Source organism: Leopardus geoffroyi, chromosome C1 (assembly GCF_018350155.1).
Source record: "Leopardus geoffroyi isolate Oge1 chromosome C1, O.geoffroyi_Oge1_pat1.0, whole genome shotgun sequence".
In the NCBI taxonomy this organism is placed as follows: domain Eukaryota; kingdom Metazoa; phylum Chordata; class Mammalia; order Carnivora; family Felidae; genus Leopardus; species Leopardus geoffroyi.
In genome coordinates, this window is record NC_059328.1 from 221925653 (window position 1) to 221938591 (window position 12939).

At 56.5% G+C, this 12939-nt stretch overlaps 1 protein-coding gene and 1 long non-coding RNA gene across 2 annotated transcripts; one reads left to right on the forward strand and one right to left on the reverse strand.

Moving 5' to 3' along the window:
- Nucleotides 1-1955: 1955 nt before the first annotated feature.
- DTYMK (deoxythymidylate kinase) lies at nucleotides 1956-11161 on the reverse strand. The gene is made up of 5 exons (XM_045482041.1): nucleotides 10866-11161; nucleotides 10057-10165; nucleotides 7537-7627; nucleotides 6596-6793; nucleotides 1956-2361 (listed from the first exon to the last, which is right to left on the reverse strand). The coding sequence occupies exons 1-5, from the start codon at nucleotides 11053-11055 to the stop codon at nucleotides 2251-2253; spliced, it is 699 nt and encodes a 232-aa protein (XP_045337997.1). The 5' UTR covers nucleotides 11056-11161; the 3' UTR covers nucleotides 1956-2250.
- Nucleotides 2772-4770, forward strand: LOC123599743. Its single transcript, XR_006713281.1, has 3 exons — nucleotides 2772-2924; nucleotides 3496-3625; nucleotides 4407-4770. It is a non-coding gene; the product is annotated as an uncharacterized LOC123599743 (long non-coding RNA).
- Nucleotides 11162-12939: the final 1778 nt, after the last annotated feature.

The window sequence follows — 12939 nt, forward strand, 5'->3', positions numbered from 1 at the left end:
GCCTCGTCCGGTCACCTCGGCACGAGTCACACAGCGCCCCCACCTGCCATCCACGGCAGCTGCCAGGGGACGAAGGCAGACAAAAGCTCCCCAGGTGAGGAAGTCCGGGAGCCTGCGCCACGGCCTCTAGGGGACACCCAGAGTAGCTTGAGCTGGAACAGTCGAAGCAGCAGCCGCCTTCTTCCCAGGGGCCCTGAGAAGGCTTCTGCAAGGCTGCTTCTGGCTGGAGGCCCGGGCCCTTGCTGGCCCACCTCCTCCCGTCTCCCAGAAGCCACCTGTGCTCCCCAGGGTGGGGACCTCCCTCCACCCTGAGTGCCAGCGAGGGCGCGCCCTCTGAGCCCTCCTGCTGCCGCCCACTCCCCTGACCAGGACTGCCGCCTCCCCACCAGAGACCCTGTGACAGCACCGTGGCCTTTCTCCGGTCCCCTTGCCGTGCGGGTGCCCCACCCAGCGCCTGACAGTTGTCTTCAGGGAGAGACCGGAAACCACCAGAGAGAAGGGTGCTCTGGACCCTGTGCCCCCACCCACCCACCCCTCCTTGGTCAGGCCTGCCCCTGCCGCTGCCACCTGGCCAGATGTTTGAAGACCCACCGTATTTCCTGGAGAAAGTTGGAATCTGTCAGACTATTTCTGCCTCCACTACAGTCCTCTTCCCGAATTCCTGTCCCCCTCCAACCCCACCACGGCCCGGCGCCGAGCAGGTGGCTCTCCACGGCTTGAGTTCTAGCCTGGGGTGCAGCTGTCTGCAGCTGAGAGGTCCCCTCAGCCGCCATCGTGGCCTGGGTGTTCCGGGCACAGCCTCCACCCACCACCCGCTCTGCCTGCCTGACAGTCCCCACCTCTCACTAGGTGTCAGTCACCCTGGCCTGCCCCACGGCAACGGGAGGCACATGGGATGCTGGTTTGGGAGCTTCTTAAGTCTACTATTACTTATTTTGAGAGAAAGTGTGCATGTGCAAGCAAGTTGGGGAGGGGCGGAGAGGGAGAGGGAGGGAGAGGGAGGGAGAGGGAGGGAGAGGGAGGGAGAGGGAGGGAGAGGGAGAGAGAGGGAATCCAAAGCAGGCTCCATGCTGTCAGCACAGAGCCCAACACAGGGCTCGATCCCACCAACTGTGCGATGATGGCCAAAACCAAGAGTCGGATGCTCAACGGACTGACCACCCAGGGGCCCCCAGTTGGGGGGGCAGCGACTGTTTTCATCACAGGGCATGAGGCCTCGATTCTGTCAAAGAGCACAAAGGCAGCTAACCATGGTGAGGCCAGGCCACCACTGGGGGACGCGGGGGGACACCCGGCACTCCACAGTCTATCCCTGTTCCCGACAGCTCGTTACCCAATGGTGACCTCAAGGGTGCGGCGCGGTCTGAGTGGACAGAACCAGCACCTTCTGATGGACAGAGGCCTGAGGCTGACACCGTGCTGTCCCCAGGCCCCTCAGCAACCAAAGGACACAGAACCCATCATTTCCTCCGTCCCCTTTGAGATGCCCCCTGAGGACCAGGACGCAGGGCCGGGCTGCCTTGGGCACGTCAGGGCCTGCGCCCCCGGCCCGGTGACCACAGACAAGAGCCCAGACGAGCACGACCCTGCCCAGCACAGGCAAGTGTGGCCCTGGGCGCTGCCGCTGCGCAGGACCCTCGAGGCCACCGCCAGGTGCTGCCCAGGCTCCTCTCGTCACCTCTTAACAACGTAGTGGTCACCCAGATACCACACCTCGGTATGGGCCGCAGTCCCTCTGGATGGGGGCCCCCGCTGCACTGCTCTCAGCCCCGATTCTCTTCGTGCCCTCAGACCACGCACAGCAGCTTACGACGGGCCAGCACGCAGGTGCTCAGGGCCCAGCGACGGCTGCCGGCAACGCCGGGCAGGAATCCCGAAGGCCCGGCTGGGGCTGGCCCGCTACGACCGCCTCTCCCTCACGCCCACGGCTGCTAAGGAGACGACTGCCCCCGCAGGACGTTCCCCAAATCATTTTTATTAGTTCCTAGAAGAGATTCAGGAGAGTTTCAGCTGACTGCCGTTTCACGAAACGGGATGCGGTCCCTCCGGAAGAGAAAACAGTAATTTACCGGGATCTCGGGGTAAAAGCGGGCGGAGGAAGACGGCGCGCACGGGGTCTCCGCGCCCCGCCACCTCACGACGGGCTGGCCTGCGGCTGCCGGCGCCGGTCCACGCATGCGCACGGCGTCGGGTCGTCCACCTCCCCAGCAGCTCCGCCCCGAGGGGCCACCGACGAGGGGCGCTGCGCGTCTACTTCCACAGCTCCCCCAGCGGCCTCTGCGTGACGGCCCGGATGGTGTCCACGGAGAGGGCGTGGATCTCCTTGTGGACATCTTCGATGCTTTTGGAGGCGTCGACCATCTGTTCCCACAGGGGAGGCAGGGAGAGAGAGGACGGTTAATGCTTCTCGCCGTTCTCGCTGCGCGCGGGGACTCCAGGCGGGGCTGGGCTCCGGAGGGGCACCCCACGCCGCCGGGGTCCTTCACCCTCCCCTCTGATCTCTGGTCGTGGCTCAGGAAGGTGGGCTTTGCTCGTGTCCTGAGGACCGAGGCGTCCCGCACTCCTGCCGTGGCCCCGACACAGGAGAAACACCCAGTCCTGCTCCCCATCAGCCCCCTCCCCTCGCCTCCCCACCCCGACCAGTCCAGCTCAGAGCACGCGCAGGGATTGCAGGGCCCGCCCGGCCGCAGCCCTGCCCGGTCGCTGAGCGGAACTCGGGCAAGTTCTGCAAGAAGTCAGGCCTGGGGAGACGGTTTTGTCCTGACACAGCCGGGCTCCTGGGAGCACAGACCCACTCAGCTGTGGAACGATTTCGTGAGGTCTGGTTGCAGGAGTCGGAATGACCTCCTACACAGCCCGAGAGCCCACACCGGTGACACCCTCCTGAAGGCCTTCTAGACTGCATTCTGCACCCTGCATGCCAGGTGTGAACTGGCATACGGGCATGTCTCACACACATAGGAGCTCGCACACGGGTGTACCCCCCCATACATGTAAACACACACAGGTGTACCACACATGTATAAACACACGCGGGAAAACCACACACGTGTACCACACACACACACACACACACACTGTATAAACTCACACATGGCATTTCACACAGAAACTTCTACATCTCTAGTCCTCTGAGGGCCTGGGAACAGACACAGCACAGCACCAACACGCGCCCTGGGTCCCTGGACACGGATCTAGAAATACCTTTCGCCACAAAAAGCAACCAGGGAAACCTGGGGAGGCAACCGATTCTAGAGCTGGGCTGGAAAAATACAGGACAAATCCAGAAAATGTTCACGTGCTGGGGAGCAGAAGTGTAACAGGAGCCGTGGGGAGGGGGGTCCCGTGGGCCAGACCTCGGCGCAACAGACTGCTGGTGGTAAGGCAGGAGAACACGGGTCTGTTCAGACACAGACGTAGAGGTGAACTGAAAGCCTGATGAGCGATGAGACCCTTCGGCGGTTTTGAAGAATCTCCTCACAAAACACGCGTTAGTTACAGACGGAGAGTCCCCTGGCAGTGGGGCCCGGCAAGCACCCTGGAGGTGAACGTCGCCAGTACGCGCACAGTGGGACATCGCTCAGCCGAAGGGCGGAAGGAGCTCCCGCCGTATGCAGGGACACAGGTGAGCCCAGGGGGTGGCAGGCTAAGTGAAGTAAGCCAGAGACAGACACCGTATGATTTCACGTGTACGTGGGATCTACACAAACAAAAAGCAGGAAGAGACGCATAAATGCAAAGATCGCACTGGTGGTTGCCAGAGGGGAAGGGGTGGGGGGGTGCAGGGGAGAGGGAGGGCCAGGCTTCCGGTTATGGGGTGGAGTCACGATGTGGAAGGCCCAGCGTGGGAACCACAGCCAGTGGCACATGCGGGTCCCATCACTGTGGTGCACACTAACCTTAACAGCGTGTGTCAGCTACACTTCAGTATAAATACCCGACAAAGCAAGCATCACCAGAAACGGGACAAGCCGAAACCCCACATGACATGGCAGGGACATTAGCTGACAGCCCGCTAATGCTACCTGCCAGAGACGCACGACCTGAATCCAGTCGTGGGCAAACAGGAGAGGCCATCTGAGACTCACTACCACAACTGCTGTGAAACTTCCGAAGTGTCAGTCGTGAAAGTCACAGGCTAAGGCCAGACACGTGACTGTACACGGAGTCATTTGTTAAAAAGGACGTGAGTGGGAACCCGAATGGGGGGTAACCCAAGTGGGCCTGGGGACCCAATGGTGTTAAGTCCCAAATCTGACAGTACATGGCAGGGGGCAGGTGTTGGGTACAAATTCATTCTCGAATGGTCCTGGGAAAGAGTTTTATATACTATACTTGCAAGTTGTAACTTCTTGTTACTTGCTTAAAAACTTTTCAAAAATAATGCTAAAAACGTTAATTTTCAGATAAACAAAAGCTGAGAATTCTATGCCAGGAGACCCACCCTACAGGGAACATTACAGATGTTCTTAAGACTGAAGGAAGCAACACGAGATGAAAACTCAGGAGGTCGGGAAGGACAAGGGCACCAGCGCTGGTCGGTAGGAAACGGTTTCCTCTCCACTCACATTCCTGATCGCAGACATTTCTGTCTTATTCCTTGCAGATTTTGAAAAGTGTTCTAAATTCAGAATAACTTAAACCATGTAGAACTGATTGACAAAAGAAAAACAGAAATGGAACAGAACTTTGGAATTTCTGCATACGATATAATCAATCAGTATAAAAATGAGTTTAAAAGCTTATTGATATTAAACAAACTTAAAGGGATTTTATCTGGAGCTTCCATTTGTAGAAAGAAACACGCTGCTCACACCCCCAGCTCTGACGCGGGCACGTTGAACAGAAATGGAATGGTGTCCCCTGCTTTGCAAAAGTCTGTGTCAAAGACCGATGTGAGTACCTGTTTTGCTAACCAAAAGAAACCAACAAGGATTTTCGCTTTACTGGAAAGGGCGAGAAGGGCGCTCAGCGTTGGTTTTGCAGCAAGGAGGCCCGCTGGGCTCTTTCCCCGGGACGGCCCTCCACGTCCCCGCGCCCCGCCGCCAGAGCTCTGTGTCTGCGAGTGTCTGGGCTTCACATCCATGGGTTATGGGTGCTCGTTAGCAAGATGGGTCACAAGGGCCTAGGAGAGGTGATTTTCTGGGTCTGGGAACATTCAGAAATGTTCCATATAAATTAACGGTAATCGCTTCTTTGCTTTAAGCCACTTTCCCTTACTGCCAGTCTCACAGGAATGCTGTCCTTGCACAGCAGGAGAAAGCACCCTGACAAGAGAGGCAGAATTCTGTGTGGGGGACAGGATGAGGCCACAGACAGGCAGCTCGAGGGAGCAGCATGAACCAGAGAAGACGGCCGAACTGGGAGGCAAAGCACTGGGAGCCAAAGCGACTCCCTTAGACCTCCCACAGCACAGCAGGGATGCAGCCCCTCTCAGCAGTGGAGCTTGTTGATGGTAAAGAAAACCAACATTCTCCTTCCCGGGGCAGCCTCTGACCACACAGGGATAAGGGTGGGCCCGGGGAGCAGTGGGGAAGGGGCCGCTTTGGTGTCCATGGGGAGGGGGAAATGGGCCAGGCGAACAGGAGTGGTGCGCTGAGGCGGAGGGAGCAGGGCTGAGGGGCACCAGGCCTAGGTAGACAGGGGCTGAGCTGCATGGGTGTGAGCCTGCGGGTGAGAGGAGGACATCCTCGCAAGAGGAAAGGAAGAAAGGCCCCTTCCGGGGCTGGAACTGGTGGGACAGGGCTCGGAGGGAGGTAGCAAAGGACTCCCAGGTGTGGAGGCAGAACAGAGGGCCATGCCCAAACCTGCCAGCTAGGACTTTCGAGCTCAGAGGTGGAACAGACACAGCAAGCCAGAGTGCTACTCTGAGGTTACAAATGGAAGGCGGGGGTGCCCGAGTGGCTCGTCAGTTGAGGGTCTGACATTTGGCTCCGGCTCAGGTCATGATCTCACGGTTCGTGGGATAGTCTCACGATGAGGCCGGCACCGACAGTGAGGAGCCTGCTGGGGATGCTGTGTCCCCTTTCTCTCTGCCCCTCCCCTGCTCGTGCTGTCTTTCAAAATAAATAACCTTAGGGGCACCCGGGTGGCTCGGTCAGGTGAGTTAAGCATTTGACTTCGGCTCAGGTCATGATCTCGCGGTTTGTAGGTTCGAGCCCCACGTCGGGCTCTGTGCTGACAGCTCAGAGCCTAGAGCCTGCTTTGGATTCTGTGTCTCCCTCTCTCTCTGCCTCTCCCCTGAGTGCACTCTCTCTCCCTCTCAAAAATAAACATTAAAAAACAAAAATTAAAACAAAACCCAGAATTAAAAAAAAAAAAAAAAAAAAAAAGGCGAAGCGAGGTGTGACTTGTGGGTGGCATGATGCCAGCAGAGGAGCCCTGACCACACGGGACTGCACTCTGGGAGCTGCCATCTAGTAAACTCTCCCCGACTCACCCGCCAGGCACCAAATTCCCTAGCTGTGCACAACCCACAAAGGACCGGGGTCTGCTGTGCACAGAAGCCCTGGAGGAGCCCCAGGCCCGCCAGGTGTCTCGGCTCAGCAGCAGGACTGAGGTGCTTTCTGGCGGCGACACCGGGAGACACCCTCACCTTCCAGTTCAGAGTCTTATCCGCCATCAGCTGATGGAAGCGACGCAACGCCCGCTCCTGGAAGTTCCCATTCTCATAGCGTTCACGGCCAAACTCTCCCCGGGTGGCGGCCTCTGCCAGCCGTAACTGAAGGAACACCACGAGGTCCGGCTTCGGGAGGCCCACGTCCGGCTGCTTGCACCAGTCCAGGGAAAAATTCTGGCAACAGAGAACCCAACAGTTAGAGAAAGAAGCCATGACGGGGTCGAATTTTTGGTTTCCAAATTCCTAACAAAGGGGGAAAAACAAGCTAATGTATGTCTGAGACAGCAAAGGGATCTCACTTCAAGTACGGCCCTGAAATGGATTCTGATTCAATCTATGTGTGAAAACACAAGACCAATCAAACAGTTCCCGACAGAACTGGCGACTGAACACGTGACTGAATGATGGCGTCAGGAAAGGGCTCCTCTTTGCTAAGGTGACGTTATGTTAGTGAGAAGTTATTTTGGGATGTGAACTGAAATGTTCACCAAGGAGCTAGTGACATGCCCGGTGGGTCAGCTCAGAGACCAGAGGGTTCTGAGGCAGGCGATGGTGCTGGTGGTTATCGTCTTCTCTGCTGGTGCTTATGTGAACATTTCTAAATAAAAAGCAGAACAAACGGGCAGCATGGTCACTGCCGTTCTCCCCATAGAACGACAAGTACATGGCACTGGGGGGGGGGGGGGGCGGTGGGGAGGAAAATTAATAGAAAATACCCAGACACCCACCATGGAATGGAGGCGCTAATATGCTATCCGAGCAACACAGAGTTCTGACAACAATCTGGGTGCTCTTCCTCCCGATAAAGAGCCACTTAACCCAGCAAAGAGAGGGACCCTGGCAGTCCTAGAAGGCATTTTATGAACACACGGAGTCTGTACCTGCCACGATCACACTGGGGGCCAGGAGACACTCACCTCCTTGGCACTGGTGAAGGCGACACCAGAAAATGCGTATCTGTCAACAACGAGGGTGATGCCTTGGCTCAACTTCTTCTTAATCAATGGCCTAAAAAACAGAGTGCTTCTGAACCACGGTCCCGGCTTCACAGGTCCAGAGAATATAACTCACCAGTTCAGAAACCCATCCAACGAAGGGGTTACTGGGCAGTGATTTGTAACTTTATTTTTGTTCAGAAAAGATTTGGATCTTCGCTTTAAAAAAATTTTTTTATGTTTATTTATTTACTTAAAAAAGTTTTTTTTTAACGTTTATTTATTTTTGAGACAGAGAGAGACAGAGCATGAACAAGGGAGGGGCGGAGAGAGAGGGAGACACAGAATCTGAAACAGGCTCCAGGCTCCGAGCTGTCAGCACAGAGCCCGACGCAGGGCTCGAACTCACGTACCGTGAGATCATGACCTGAGCCGAAGTCAGACGCTTAACCGACTGAGCCACCCAGGCGCCCCGTGTTTATTTATTTTTGATAGAACACAGAGAGGGGAGAAGAAGAGAGAGAGGGAGACACAGAATCCAAAGCAGGCTCCAGGCTCTGAGCTGTCAGCACAGAGCCTGACACGGGGCTCGAACCCATAGACCATGAGATCACGACCTGAGCTGAAGTTGGTCGCCCAACCGACTGAGCCACCCAGGCACTCCTGGATCTTCTCTTTAGAAGATGCCACAGGAGCGTTCCCGGCAAAGCCCAACGTAGAAAAGACAAGTCCACTAAAGCACTACAGACACAAGTGACAAAGACAGATGAGCAAAGGGAGGCTTGGGGCTGTCTGGGTGGGGGTGCAGAGGGGCCAGGCTGCCCTGCTGAAAAGAAGAACCCAGGAGGGCAAAGGAGCAGATGAGGCCAGGAGGAGATACGCTGACGCTTGCAGCCTCGAGCCTGAAGGATGAGGACGAGGATGGACAGGTGGCCAAGGGTGTCCTTGGCCGGATGATGGCTAGTCAGCCCCCAGCCCTGAGATCTCAGGTAGACAGGCACAGAAGGGAGTAGAAAATGGCTAAACTGCTGTGGGAAGTAAAAGAAATCGCTAATTTCCAGGAATGAATTCCTGCATGGAGTGGGAAGGTGCCCCTGGAGGACCGGCGGGTTTTGGCAAAGAGACGGGGAAGGAAGGGCAGTGCCACCCAGTCTGTGCCCCCGGACTGAATAGAAGCCAGAAGACAAGTATCTCTGGGAACCAGCAATCGAGTCATTAAGAAGCAGAGCAAACAGATGGACAATTAAAGGGCTGGAGGAAATCAGCAGTTTCTTCACAGAAGTGCTTCAGAACAGCTCAGGTTAACCGGGCACTCATTCCCAGGTCTGCCGCCCAGCTGTACTCGATCCTCCCCTGGATCTACAAGAGGGGCCACCACGGCCACGACACTGATGAGGCAGCTGTGGCTGAGAGGGGCTGCGCGGGACCACGGTCGCACAACTGGCGGGCAGTGGTGCCAGACGTGAACCTGGCATCCGACCGGTCACCCGAGGCCTTTCACATCTGACTGAGCAAACGGTAGTGGCTGGAATGACCTTCACACGCAGGCCTGCGTGCCAGGGACAAGGTCACTCCCTAGGAAGTGGAGTCAGCATTATTTTTCATTTCTAAGTGGACTTATTTTTCCACAAAGCCACAAAAAGCAAAGTCAGACCAATTATGTCCATGAATTCCAGATGTATTAAAGTTTATAAAAATGATCTCACTTTCTTCTAATACTTGGAGTGGGAAGACCTTTCCAAGTAAGACACAGGTGATCCAGAAGAAAGCAGCGTAGGCTTGCTCCTAAGGGGGGACAGCGCAAAGCCGTCAGCAGGCATCTAGCTGCATCTACTGTGGAGCAGCCTTTCTGAAAAGCTCCCCAGAGCGACAGGGAAGTCAGAGCTCTGCAGGCCAGAATTAGGAAGCAAGTTAGGAGGTGGTTTGTATGGGAGGATCCCATTTATTTATGTTACAAAACAAAACAAGCCCAACAACACAGGTGTACTAAGTGGAAACAAAAGCACCTAAAAGCATACCCCACAGGCACTGTGTAAAAGTTACATGTTGAGGGAAGAGGCTGAGTAAGAGGAGGCAAAACAAAAGGGGCGGGAGAAGGTAAACTGTGAACTTCGGTTACTAACGTGTCAACATCAGTTCACCCGCTGTAACAAGTTAATTCGCTGATCTAACCAATAACGTGAGAAATGGAGGAGGGGGTAGGGACAGGGGTATGGAGGAACTGACCTTTTCACCAGCTTTTCTGTATACCTAAACCTACCCTAAACAATGTCTATTAATAACAGAAAGGTGGTAGGGCGGGACGAAGGAAAAGCACTAATCAGTGCTCTTTGGGAACTATGGAGCTCTAAGACCTCGGGTCACGGGGGACGAGCCTGACACTTTTAAAAGCGTCATTACTGGCGTTCCTGCCAACACCCTTCAGAATCAAGAGCTGCCGTTCACCCAGGCTCAAGAAGGAAGCACCACATCAGGAAGGGGCGGCACAAAGGTGGTTTTTACACTTGCTCCCAGCGGTTCGCGGAGAAAAGCAGGTGCACCGAGTGATCTTCCACCTCGCTCTTCTTTTCCAAGTAGGAACTCAGAAGTTTGCCAATTTCAGTTGATCTTTCTAAAAAAAGAGAAGAGGGGGTGACACAAAAGTGAGGACAGACTCTCCACCTGAAGTAGAATATAGCTGGGGCTGAGCTTCCGGTCCCACACTCAAGTCGAACTTTGTTTTATGGTACCACGTGCGTACACAGGTTCACACCTCCCCCTGAAGCCAAAGGAGCTTCCCTGAGAAAGGGCAGCAGCGTGCACACACGATGGGACGAAAAATGCTTTAAGAAAAGGAAATGGCACAAAGTAGTTATCTCGAAAGAAGTATTCGTAAGATTTGCAGACTGATTAGAACGGTATTCAAAAAAGCATTTTACCCTCATTTCCCTACCCATTTCGTAGGCCTTAAGGTGTTTTTGGATAACGTAAGCACTGACGAAATTTTCGTAAGCACTTCGGAGATCAAAAGTTTTACCTTACAAACTAAAAATATCCCATACCGCCCCCCCCCCCCCCCCGAGAGCAAACAGCTATCCAGAAAACCAAAAGCAGACACTGGGGTACGGACTACACATCAGCGCCAGGACACTGCTGGGGATGACAGATCGGGTCGTCACCTCGCGACACCAGTCTCCTGAGTGTACAACCACGTCACGACCCCGCTTTAGAGAGGGCCGCGGGGTCGTACGTCCACTACAGACCCACGGAGCCGCACAAACACCAGACCGAGCGGGACCGCGCACCGTCCGCCCCGCCGGCGCCACACCCACCCGGGAAGCGGAGCAGCTCAGCACGGTGGCCCGAGGCGCACAGCGTGGCCACCAGCTTGCGGCTCTGCGTGCTTTTTCCCGCGCGATCCACGCCCTCCAGCACGATGAGGGCTCCGCGCCGGCCCGCCATCGCGGCGCCTTCCCGCCACCCGCCGCGGTCCCGGGCCGCCCCGCCTTTCAGAGCGCCCATTGGCGGGCGTCCGCGGCGCGCGCTGTGATTGGCTGAAAGGGGCGCGGTCGCAGTGCGCGCTGGGAAGAACCGGTAGCCGCGGCGCGTGGCGAGCCCGGCTGAAATCTCTGCGTCAGCGGAGCGCCGCCCGCGCGCGCTCTGGGATTGACTATGGTGGGCCGTCTTCACTGCCGCACGCTGGGATTGGCTGCTGGCCCGGGGGTGGGGCGAAGGCGCTCTGGTCGGACACTGCCCCTTCCGGCGGAGTCCCAGTCTCCGGGCCCGGGCTGCGGCCGCTGTGGCCCAGGGCTGCGGGCCGTGCGTCGGGCGGACGGACTGAGCTGTCCCGTGGAGGCCGTGTAGTTCCGCGACAGTCGCGGGGAAGCGGTGGCGTTGTCGCTGTTCCTGAGGCCCGGGGTGCGCTTCAGAAGACACAGGCGGGCTCTCGGGAGAGGGGCGGGGGCAGCTGTTCCGCCGCCTTGTGCCCGACTCCTGCCGTAGGGCGACGGCAAGGCGGGGGGGGGGGGGGGGGTAGCTTCAGGGTGGAGAGGAGCGCTTGGCGTCCGGAAAGCGCCCTCTCCTGTGTGCTGTTGTCATGTTAGGGACACCCGGGCCATTTGGGGTGCTTCAGGTGAGACTGCTCCTGCGGAGTCCGCCGGCCTCGCCTGGTGAGGGTGCTGTATCACCGTCGGGATCCCGCCCTCGCCACCTGCTCGCTTCCCGGGGGCCCTGCCCAGGTGCCGTCACATGGGGAGCAGGACACAGAAGCTCGGGTGGTAATCAGCTGGGGGCCACGTTTCCCGGAACAGCCTCCATAACTGGATTAGAGATTGCGGATCGGAGGCAGTTGCAGGTAGAATTTTCTAGCGAGCCTCCTGGAGCACAGGCTTCCCTGCTGCAGCCCAGGAGACTGCGAAGGCTTCCCGCACCACCCACGTCCTCGGTCGCGATCTCCCTGACTTTCCCCCCCAGGTCTTAGGGTTTGTACAAGACCCTGATTCCGCTCTTACCCAAGACACCTGGAATAACTTTATGTTTCCCCAACTGACCTTTGCCTGATTTGGTTTTCGGTTCTGGAAAAGGTGATAGATTATATCATCATTCCAAATCGTTTGCCTCATTCCTCGATGTCGATCTTCAGCATATGACTTCCAACGCTGCTGTAATCAGAGATGACACGCACACTCTGAGGCAGAAGCTTTAAAAGCTGGTGTGTGGTTCATCCATCCCCTCTTTGCCCCCGGTGTCAAAAGAGTTTTTGCATGGTTATGACTCTTTGTTCGTGTTGATCCCAGAGAGAAGGCCTGCAGCCCCTGCGGCTGAGGGCACGGCAGGAGTTAAGCCAGCGGGATTCCCTGTCCCTGATCCCGGGATCCCTTGTTACTGCAGCATGGCCTAGGAGGAGCTCACTGATACAAAGGCTGGTGCTTAATGTTCGGGGTGGGGAAGTAACATCCATTTGTTTGGTGTCTCCTGTTCTAAAATGTCCATCTCCTTGCCTTCGAAAGTGTGAAAAGGATTAGAGTGGGGACGAGAACCTTCGCAGGGTCGGCAGGGCCCAGGGTAGCCTTGTGCCACGTCTGCAGGATGAGCTCACCAGGCTGCCGGGGAGGAATGTGAATGCAGGGACTTCCTGGCTGCCGGTGGAAATGGAGGAGCCTGGCTGTTGAGGGTCTTGTGTGCCGGGTGCTGGTGGGGGTGCCCTTTTGACTGCAGAAACGGCTAACCTGGCACAAGCACGGTGATGTTGTTAAGATACAGCAAACGGTTTTGCTTCCATCGCTGAGGACATGTCACGCCTCTCAAATATCAGGATGACTCTAACTGCCCGTGTCAGAATCCCAGCCTCACTGTGGCTTCAATCACCAGGATGTTTCATTATCTCATATAACTCGAAGTTCAGAG

Excerpts from the sequence above, each read along its gene's own strand:
- DTYMK (XM_045482041.1), bottom strand. The coding sequence starts at position 11,055 with ATGGGCGCTCTGAAAGGCGGGGCGGCCCGGGACCGCGGCGGGTGGCGG. Across the intron at positions 10,166-10,865 it reads TGAGCTGCTCCGCTTCCCGG|AAAGATCAACTGAAATTGGC; the intron begins GTGGGTGTGGCG and ends CTCTTTTTTTAG. Across the intron at positions 2,362-6,595 it reads ATAAGACTCTGAACTGGAAG|ATGGTCGACGCCTCCAAAAG; the intron begins GTGAGGGTGTCT and ends CTGTGGGAACAG.